The following is an 11410-nucleotide window of genomic DNA, read 5'->3' as shown; positions in this document are numbered from 1 at the left end:
TAGGTAGCATAATTCATCCTCACCTTGTATTTTACGGTCCAATAAGCTGAAGTAACGGTTCCAATTCACATTTGAATTCGAAAGTCTCAAGTCATGAGAAAGTAAACTCTACATTAATATCTATTGACGTTTGTGGACATGAATAGTTTAGTCATGATACTGTTTCAACCGTTAATGATACGCCAAATTGAAAGAAACACCATGTTGCCGACAACAGGTACTACTGGATGTGTAGTAAATGAACATGGAATACATGCATGACACAAAGTACTCCTGCTGTAAGAACTTAATTAATTAAGTTTCCATCAGTACTCAAGACTCTAATTCAAAGCAGGCCATGACTCATGTATGACACATTGTTAAGGACAATAGGACAACTCCCCCACTCTTTCTCCTTTTGAATAAATGCAGAAGCCTTCACAATAACATGTCTTTTACCTTGTCTTTGTGGGCCTGCTTTATCCTTTGTTTTCCAGCAGTCTAGACTAGGGTTCAACTTTAACAAAGAAGACAAGCAGAACTCAATGTGTACCGATCGATGGGATCCCGAATGGCTTCATAAGGAACTTTTTGCAACCAAAAATGATGACACGCCTTGCAAATATAATTTTACAGACACGAGAGAGATCATGAGAGGTACGATGTACCTCCAAAGTGAGATCAGAAAAAAGAAAGAAAGAAAGTGTTTTCAGTACTATTTCCGGGGGACTGATTCGTCTAGGTAATTTCATTAATCAATCACACATGCATCAAAGGTGTAGGCCGATCATCGTACTAGCTACAAATACATCGTAGATTGCAAAAATTAATAAAACACTAGCTAGCTAGAAAGACAAAAAAGTTTCACAGCGTTCTTTGCATGAGTTGTTTGCATTTGTGGCCCATCAACTCATGAACTAATATATATCATGTCAGGCAAGGGTCTCTCTGGCCTATATATATATACGTTACGTATTGAAATGAAATTAGAATTTTGTTAATTGCAAGTCATTGTTAAAATTAATGGAATTCAAATAATAACCTCAATTAAAATGAGAAGACCTATTATATATCGTAACGAGGCCTATATATAGCTAGATCGAACTATATATTAGAATTCTAATTTGATACCCTCAATGTAAAATAATGATAATTATATATCAATCTAACCCATTATTTGCAACTAACATCTAATTACAAGCAACAAAAACATTAATTGTCAAATAAGCTATCCATCACCAAAGCACCTAACACGCTAGCTATTTGGTTCCTTTGGGAAGAGCCCAAGCGTTCTACACAGTTCTTCTGGGGGCAACCGGGGTTGCGTCCCCGCTGCGTCCCCGCGCATGCCAGATCAGCTTTAATGAATTAAAAAAAAAAAAAAAAGCAGAACTTGACCCTCCCCTTCCAGAACCTCGCGGCCTTGCCCAGTTGCCCAAGACCCTCTCCAAAACTCTAAAAATTCGCCCAAGACCATCTCTCCCAAAACTTTTAGCAATTGCAGGTACATGCCTTTAAAAATACTGGGATCTTTATCCTCCTTAAACATGAAGAAGAAAATGAGTTTGGAGGTCATCGACGACAGAGTGATTTTTCTCTCAATAGGTCATTTGGGCAAACACTTACAGGAGAAGAAGAACAAGACAGAAGCTCTTCCTTCCTCGGTAGAACACCAACGTCTTCTTCATTCCCACAAGAGATCCAGGGAGATGTAAATCTCTCACCAGCACACTACAACCAGAAGTCCTCATTAGCTGTTTCGTACACTCGTCGTTAGGGGCTGAAATATTGAGAACATATGTGATTTTTTTTTTGTGTCTGTTTGGCTGCTTAGAAAGGTGAGGAAACTAAAATTTGACTTCTTTTTTTTTTAAATCGTTTTCAGCTTCTTGAAATTTCCTCTTCAGAATGGGTTTCCAGAGTTTACTACAAATTGGACAAGGACTGCTTCACTTATGTTAATTTTATCGAATGTGAGAAGTTCCATAATATGCCATGGAGTATTGTTGATGTGGCCGGATATTATTGGGGGTTGTTAAAGCCCAAAGAACAGAACGAAATGAGAAGACGAAGAGAGGTTTCATGTGCGGCTTGGAGAAGGCAGACCGAAATGAGAAAGTAGGGATCTTTGAATCGTCCCTTCACCCACGAGGACCCCTTGGAAATGAGAAAGGCAAAAAACAAAACGGTGTCGTTTTGTTTTTTTGCCACGTCGGATGCGAGGCCGCGGCGAGGACGCAGCCCGGTTGTCCACAGCATTTTTCTATTAATATTGGAGCATCCATGCCGATAAATATTGCCCGGCCCCCCATTAACCAACCCATCCGGACCATTGCCTATTTTTTGAGTAAACACGTACCAGATCTATTCCGGCCGAGAGCGCAGGGCACACTTGCAACTCATCTATTTTACAGAAAGTTTTGGAGATCATGCTAATGATCACAAAAATATTAGACATTGTTTACATGATTCGCCTAGACAGACTGGGCAGTAAATTAAGCTGAATGAGTAGCAAGATATACATATACACACATGGAATTGATTATGTTTTTCATCAACCTCCTGTACGTGCGTGGAATTGATCGATTCTGATCCTTGGCCCCCTCCGCAAATTACATAATAGAAATCAACATGAATATAATGCAATTTCATCCCGAGAATATCAGAACCAAACTACATGACCTACTAGACTAATGAAAATTGATCGGCTTTTAAACTTGATCTGTATAAGCAGCCAAAGGCCGTTTTAAGTATGTATATGGTCATAATATATAAGGGCACATTGCTTTATATTTAAGACCCCCCTGGCTCTTGGTCACACAGCCTCTGGGGGTCCGGGTCATATAAACTTGAGATGGCCAGTTATTAATGTTACAACATTATGACAAACTTACATTAAAACTGTACCAGTGATCAGTTCAGCATCTCATGTTACTGTTAAATGGATGTGACTTTCTTTTTCAGTCAGTGGTGCTGGCTGTTTGTTCAACTGGCAGGGCATTACGTTCCTGTTCAACTGGGACACATGGTCTCCAAATAGTTTCATCTCCCACATCCATCAGCGCAATGCCCTTCACAGTTAAATCAGCCCTGATCTGATCACTCTTCGAGAAATCCTTGTTTTTCCTTGCTAGAGTTCTTTCTTCAATCAGATGCAACACATCATTTTCCACTAACCCTGCTCTCTTCAAAGCCTTGTCCTTTAATTGCTCCAGAACCTGTCAAGTGGAAAGCAACTTCTATATCGTATACTTCAATGGATTTATTAAGCAAAGGCCAGAAATAATATCACCTCCAAGTACGTGGAAGAGGATAGTAACCCTAGAATATTAAGAACTTCTTTAACTTCTTTCTCCACTGCGATAAGAGACTCAATCATCGATAACTGTTGTTGCTTCGGTTGCTTCTTCTGGAAAATATCAAAACGGATCATCTCTCATTTCACATACAAATCAGCAAAGAACAAAGAGAAATAAAGGCCTAGCTAGCACATCATATAAATATCATATCCCTGTTGGAACTGGTTCCAAACATGTACCTTGAGCGTGTTCAAAGAACTGTTTATGAACTTCAAGGCTTCTTGAAAAGCAACAGTCAATATCTGTGCAGTGTTCAAGTCATCTGACATTTTAGTCTGAAACTCACTGCGTAGGTTACTGATGCACTCTTGGGCAGCAGAAGTAACCCGCGCTGTTTTGCCTTTCTGTTCTGGCACCTCCTTGAGGCTTCCTTCTTGAAATGGGGATAAAGCATCTTCACAGTCTTGCAAAGTCTAACAATCACAAGATAACGGATCAGCTATACAGTTTATATGCCTTCTGTGTCGATAAATTCAAAACATAGTAAATAATATCAAAGCAGAAGAGATAATATTTCAGCACATTAACTTTGGAAAACAAGGAATCAGATAGAATCCGTACACCTACATTCTAAATAGATTAGTATTAGCTCTATACATGTCATTAACCAGAATTATTCTAGTTCTACCTTCCGTTCGTTAAACCTGGATCTTTTAAAGGGTGTTTGTAAATCTCACACAACAAACCAAACTATATTGGCCGAGAAAGATCCAGGTTTAACGGCTTAACATCTAGTCATCATCCCTGTCAATTTGACCAAACAGCAAAATGTCCTTAAAAAATAAGACAAAAAAAGAAAGGGGATAAAAAAGGGCAAAATCATTAACTAAAGTATCTAGGCAGAATGGCTCTAGAACTTCATCACGCAGTAGAGAAATTAAATTACTGTTGTTCTATCAACTTTAAGGGGTTGAATCGACTCAAAATCCAGTACAATTAAAAACTCAAGCTACAAACAGCGCACATGCATTCACCTGCATGCACACACATCATGAAAACCTGAATGTATGAAAAAATCAACTAAAGGTGATCCATCTGTGGAAATTAGCGAATTAGCAGAGACCCAGATGAAAATTGTGGAAATTAGGACAAGCTTGAAACCTGATATATGTAATAAACAGCATCTGATGCACCATCCAGCTGTGAGACTGTATAATTGAGAGGAGATCTATAGTGTGCGCTTATCAGAAAATGTCTCAAAGCCAGTGGATGATACCGTTGAGTTATCTACAAGACCGTTTATTATTAATTGCAGATACTCATACGAGACTGCAGACAGAAAATTTAGTAGAAGCATTACCAAGTGTTTAGCCCCACTTTACCTCACGAATTGTGAAGAAATTACCCAATGACTTGGACATTTTCTCATTGTTATTAGTGACATGCCCATTATGCATCCAGTAACTCACACGGCTCTCTTGGCAAGCAGCACAGGTCTGTGCAATCTCATTTTCATGATGTGGAAAGATCAAATCAATTCCACCACCATGAATATCAAATCGGAAGGAAAGGTAATGAGCACTCATTGCACTGCATTCTATGTGCCACCCCGGTCTTCCAGGACCCCATGGACTGTCCCAACTTAGCTCGCCAGGTTTTGCACCCTGTAATTATTAAAGAATATCTGGTATTGATTCATATCAAGAAGACTTAAAGATAATGTCAATTGCAAAGCTTTTTACACCTTCCACAATGCGAAGTCAGCTGGATTACGCTTTCTTGAGTCAACAGCAACTCGTTCACCAGCCCTGTGGTTTTCCAATTTCTGCCCAGATAACTGGCCATAATTTGGGGATTTATCAACAGCAAAAAATACATCTCCATCAACCAAGTACGCACAATCATTGTTGATAATCTGCAAAATACACCCGTAATATATTATTAAAATAAATAAAGCATAGATAAATCCGCATCATGAAGGAGTCACTACACCAAAGCAAAGGCAATTTCCAATTTTCAAATTCACACTATTCCCATAATACTCCCAAAGAAAACAAATTAATTCAAACCAGGAACTCATATGCCAGCTTTGAGTGAGCAAAGCAAGATTGAACTAGATACATGCATGTGCCATAACCACATTATTGGGCTCAACAAGGGAAGGGGTGAAGAATGCAACAGAAATAAACTACAATTATATGTATACTTCCTCCATCTTGGATATTCAAGGTCCCATATTTAGTCCTTTATCAAATAGTGTAACAGGCTTTTCTGGCAGGTTAAGTCCAGCTCAATTTGACTTCATAATGTAATAAATATCTTTTTCTTTTATTTTGTTGTTTTTATTCCACAAAGATGTGAACTTTTTACTGATATCTAGTAATTTCTACCCCAATAATGCACTATGCCCCAGCTCCGTACACCACTACTACACACATGCAGTTTATCCACTATATTCAAATATTAACTTACCTCATTAATCCAAGTATGTAATTGGAGTTAAGTAGCCAATTTTATAGTAATAAAAAGGGCGGATTAGTTGGCAAAAATTTATTTTAAAACTACAGTTGTAATCATTTGATCATCTTTATTCAGATGAATACCAGTTTATTAATTTTTAGAAATTAGGAATTCACATATTACATTTGAAAAAAAAAGACCCAGATAGTACTGTGTAGATATAAAAATTCAAGCATATGGACACAATTCATTTTGACAAACACTGGGTGTGTTGCATGCATGCCAGAAAAAGTAAATTAAAAGCAACGCCATGCCACTTTGTGATGTATATTCAACAGAAGAGTTCTATTTTCCAGAAACGTACTCTCTAGTTGTGTGTTTTGTCTGTTATCAGAATTTCCCTACATGTATCGGACAAATTGAGGCCGGTGGCAGGGATATAACCTGAGTTATCATATCCTTTATCTGTTCCATGTGATCAGAAACGCGAGGCTGATGGGTTGGAGTGAGGCACTGAAGATCAGCCATGTCGACAAGATATTCTTCGCAAAAACGGTTACTTAAACTTAAGGGTTCTTCCCCAAGCTCATTTGCTCTACGAAATATCTGCATAAATCAAGATGTTAGCAGTTTCCAGATAAGCATTAAGGACCCAAGGAATATATAATTAACTACCATGGGTTTCAACATAAATATCTTTTTCCTGGGCTTTGAACATGTTTTATTACAACATTTTAAATAAAACACATTACTCAAATCCCAAAATTTATTATCCTCACCTTGTCATCAACATCAGTGAAATTCCGCACGTAAGTAACTTGATAGCCCAAGTGCTGTAAGTATCTGCAGGGTTCAATTCCAAGGTGATCAAGTCACCAGCTTCCTCATCGCCAACTTTTCTATTGTGTGACACGTTTATATAAAATAAAAAGAAATTAAAAAATATACTATATATAAAATTAATCTCAATAATTTGCTCCATATACATAGAAATAAAATTTTAAAAAACAAAACTTAATATATGTTTCAAATTTTTTATGATAATCATGTTTCATGGAATAATATTAATCTATTATTATTTTTGTAATGAAATATTTAGAATTTATTTTTTTTTATAGAAATTATCAAGTGATCTTTTAGAAGATCATCTTTCATTCTAGTTTATCAAGTTTCTTGTAAAATATAGATAATTTCGTATCACATAAAAGTATATAATGTTATAATTGAGACCTTAAATAAAAAAATTTTACTCAATAAAGTCTAGACTAGGATAAAACCTCTCAACTATTTTTCATGTAAATCATCAACCTTAAATGATTTTTCTTATATTTTCACTTTTGATTCCATATTAAGAAGTCTAATATTGTATAACAAAAAACTTTGAGATCTATATTAATAAGTTTATTATTTTTCTTAAACTTAATTTTAATTTAATTTTAGTGGGACCATATCCTTAAAAATAAATAATATATAAAAATTATACAAAATTTCGGAACTATTGGAAAGAAATTGGATAAATACATTTCTAGATATGTTAAAATTTTAGAAAATTTTAGAGAATATATGGGGATTGTAAATTTTTTTAAGGGGCATTTGCTATATTTATAGAATTATAAATAAAATATAAGGTATATTTTGAATTCTTTATAAATAAAAATTTTAGATAACATAACGTAGGTCCGCCGTTGGGCATACCTAATTCAAGTAGAAAAATGCAGGGCACGGGTACAATAGTAAACAAAAATGGAGATGAGGCAAAAGCATGGGCTAAAAAATAGAGTTATTCAGTGCAAACGACTTGGCAGAGATGGACATGAGGGTGGACCAGTTGGGCCTTGTGGAACCAACCCATATATTTTATTTGGACCCAAGGGCTCCTACCCATAAAAACCGGCTGCAAGTCCTAAGTTTTCTTGGTAAGGTCCTTCAATGGGTTAACCAAGCCAGAGGAAGCAGACTCCATTGAAGTCACGTGTACAGCATGAAAGCACACTCCATTGAAGTCACGTGGTGATTAGAATACGTTTGGGTAATGAAGTGATTTTAAATATTTTGTAAATAAAATGTAATAGATAAAAGTAGTTATACACAGCATGAAAATACTGTATCATTGATCAAAGTGTTTATTAAATGGGCTATAATAAAATTTGTTTACAGATAAAAAATAAAAATAAAAAATTTAAATGGGTGCGCAGAACCCATAAGTTCTATGATTGCATTCAAGCTGCAGAAGAGGTTTTTTTCAGGTCCAGAAAATCATTTCCAGAACTTTTGCAGCCAAAGACTCCGTAAATGAAAATTATTGCTTAATGACTCAAATAGTATTCGGTGGATCCAGAAAGGCAAATGAGAAGTATGCTTTTGCAACATCTGATGAAATCCTCGCTGCTTTACCATCCGGCTAAGCTTTGCATGCTGTAAAATGGCATTATAAATTGATAATAATCTTTTAAAAAAATTGTCAGCATTTCGCAGCAACTTGCTTGAAAGTGTCCGATCAGTTACTAAATTAGCAACAACGCGTCTCTGTGTCGACGCTTACATTCTAATTGTCAAACCATTCGTAACAGATCAAAAAGAAGAAATCAGATACTCGAAAATGAAGGAGAATAACCTGAAAAGGACGTCGAAATTGACGGCAGCGCGAGCGTGACCGAGGTGGCTGAGGTCGTAGGCAGTGACGCCACAGACGTACATGCCAACACGCCCCGGCTCGTGCGTCTTGAAGATCTCCTTCTGCTGAGTCATGGAGTTGTACACACGAAATTCCTCCTCATTCGCCATCCCTCCTCACAAAACTCCCGCTCCTCCACTCTCTCACAGTCTCGCTACTCTCCCTGCGTTTGTTTGCAGCGCAAGGATTCGATCGTATTTGTAAGTAACCAAATAGTAAAACCACAAACCTAATAAAAAAAAAAATTATTTAGGAATAGATTCGCCGTAAATTGCACGCGAATTGAAAGGATCGCCTGCTTCCAATTCTATTTTACTTGATCTGCCTATCAATTTCATCAACTACGTACGGTCATTTTTATATATTTTTTATGTATTTTATTGATGTGATTGATTATACAACCAATTTCATTAATAGAATGCTAATTAAATTATTCTAATAAATATTTAGCATAAGAAATCAATACTTTAGAAGCTTCTTGTGAGTGATTAAACGACATATGAAAGTTATTGAGTAATTAAATTTTCATTAAAAAATTAATTAAATTTGAGAAATTTTATTCATCGTTATTTCAATTATTATCCTTTTACATGCATTCTCTTATGTGATATGGAATGATTTGTAAATAAGCAAAGAATAACAAATCGTTTAGTTTATTGATAATTTATGCAATTAAATAATAAAATACAAAATGTGACAAGTTTTTCACAACCTCCGACCAAGGAAGTGGTTGCGTTAAGTATGTTCTACCTTATTTCGGAGACATGCTATGGTATGGTGTCAATTTCGAATACCGCTTCTATAATAGCTTAAATTGGCTTACTCTACTGGCCGGAAATAGAAATCTAAGCATTCATATGAGTGATCCGCTTTTGAATCATCGGCTAGACCCGCCGATGCCGGATTTTGCATCCTAAAATCCGAAAATAAAAGTGTTGATTTCTATTGGATTTTGAGAATTTAAATTGCGTTTGGATAGTGATAAAATGATTTCAGATATTCTATAAATAGTAATAAAAAAATAAAAAATAATAATAAAAATAAAAAATAAAAAATAATAGTGAATTATTTTCAAAACACTCCATTATCCAAACGGAATCTTAAGACAATCGTTTAACATCTAAGCATCAGAATTAATTAAAATAAAGTTTGGTTACGATCTTGGATCCAAATTTAAGATCTGTGAGGTCGCGGTTATAAGTTTTTAAGGCAAGCCCAGGACCCAACAGTGTTGGGCCAACACGAAAGAGCCCAAATCCTTTAGTCAGGCCGAAAAAAATAAAATAAGGTACCATATTTATAAGGAAAATTTTATTTACAAATCTAAAAAAAAAATGTAACTTTTATCTAAACTTTCAATTATATCACCAATTATGAATATGTAAATAATGAATTATATTAAAAAATGGGCGTAAATGAAATAAAAAACTTAGTTCGAAACTTCTCATCTCTTTGTATATAAAAATAAAAAAAAACTGTAAATTGGGTCTAAAACGAGTTCATAGAGTAATGACACGTCACATGTACAGATGGGGGTATCAGGGCTGTGTCTTGCAGGCCCGCACGTGCGTGCATTGGTAACGAAACAAACGACTTTGGATCTCAACAAAGTACACGAAACTAACACCAGCTGTACATCAAAACAATCGAAAGAAGCTTAAAATTCCCGAAATTGTCTCAAGATGAAGGGAATGTTTTCCCAGCAAGCAATATTGTCATCATAACTCATGGAAGTTCACTTCATGAATGAGAAAACCAAGAGGAGTATTACACAATCTCAAGACTCTCCACCTTTATGCAGTTATTAGGCTGAGTTCTTTCACTTCTCAAACTCTCCCCCTTCATTGCTTTACGCGTGCTTTAACGTCTAACCAATCAAACTTTAACATGTGTACAAGATATTAGGCTTCAGTTCCTTGACTTCTTCAAACTCTCCAACTGTAATTTATAGTACCAAAGTATATATATGTTTGGAAAAGAAAAAAGTCATCTTGGCTGCAGCCCAGTAATAACGGGCTGATCGTGCCGTCTAATATAAATTTATTTTTTTTATTTTTTAAAAATAAAAGATATATATCAATACATTAAAAAATCAATTTCTTAACTATTAAATAAAAAAAAATTAAATACACGAGCGGTCAAAATGAGTTGACAAACTAACATTTTTTAAAGAAAAATATTTTAACTACAACGGAATCTTATAAAAATAAAATTACTTTTATCGTAAAGTAAATCTAACAGATCACATAAAAATACGTTATTTTGTAAATTTACTTTTATGTAATTATTTCTTTTAAAAAACTTCAAGTCTAATTGTCTTTTAAAAGAGTGATAATATTTGTAAGTCATGAATTTATATATAGCATTATTTAAAAAAAAAATAGTACGAATTAGGTTTACTCGTGTCAAGTCCATTTACTAATTATTAGGGTTTTTCGAATGATTCATTTATTCGGTACTCATCCATAATGAAAGAAGATTAAAGTGGTCTTGATCATCTTTTTATGAGCAATTAACAAACAGCAATCTATGGCACAAAAGAATAAAGCCATTGACCTAAAATGAAAAAGTGCATGATCTCTCTAGCTTTGCTCTCCACCACTTGCTTTCATCCTCCCAACGGCAATAACCAATACATATTAAAGAAGTTTTTGCGATTAAAATATTTTAAAAAATTATATTTACAAGTCAGCGTGTAAAACATATCTTCTATATTATTGATACGGCAAAACTTGATTTATAAGAAAAATTTATAATTTAAATTTCTTACAAATTAAATATTATCAATGATGTAAAGAGTGTGTTTTCCACACCTAACTTATAAGCAAAAGTACTCAAATGTTTATAATGACATGCACATCTTATTTGTACTAATTAAAAATACAGATTGTAAAATGTTTAAAATTAATTAGAATATAAATAAAAATTTATTCAAAATCCAAATCAAAACTCATCTCCACAATCTCCAAAAATCATGTGGAGAATATAGACAACAATA

General features: G+C 34.8%; 1 protein-coding gene across 3 annotated transcripts; it reads right to left on the bottom strand.

Moving 5' to 3' along the window:
- Positions 1-2594: 2594 nt before the first annotated feature.
- Positions 2595-8599, bottom strand: LOC109021440 (cysteine--tRNA ligase 2, cytoplasmic-like). Of its 3 annotated transcripts, none has more exons than XM_019004058.2 (9): positions 8353-8599; positions 6518-6581; positions 6183-6344; positions 5023-5193; positions 4661-4942; positions 4440-4565; positions 3518-3751; positions 3272-3388; positions 2597-3197 (listed from the first exon to the last, which is right to left on the bottom strand). In XM_019004058.2, exons 1-9 carry the CDS (start codon positions 8520-8522, stop codon positions 2940-2942), a joined length of 1584 nt encoding a protein of 527 aa, XP_018859603.2. In that variant the 5' UTR covers positions 8523-8599; the 3' UTR covers positions 2597-2939. The 3 variants fall into 3 exon arrangements, with proteins under 3 accessions (XP_035539959.1, XP_018859603.2, XP_035539960.1); XM_035684067.1 differs by having other exon boundaries at positions 6518-6637; positions 8353-8440; XM_035684066.1 differs by lacking the exon at positions 4440-4565 and having other exon boundaries at positions 2595-3197.
- Positions 8600-11410: the final 2811 nt, after the last annotated feature.

The sequence above is a fragment of the Juglans regia genome, chromosome 13 (genome assembly GCF_001411555.2).
Source record: "Juglans regia cultivar Chandler chromosome 13, Walnut 2.0, whole genome shotgun sequence".
NCBI classification, from domain to species: Eukaryota; Viridiplantae; Streptophyta; class Magnoliopsida; order Fagales; family Juglandaceae; genus Juglans; species Juglans regia.
Note: the sequence above shows the minus strand (reverse complement) of the source record. Positions and strands in the feature narration are given on the sequence as shown.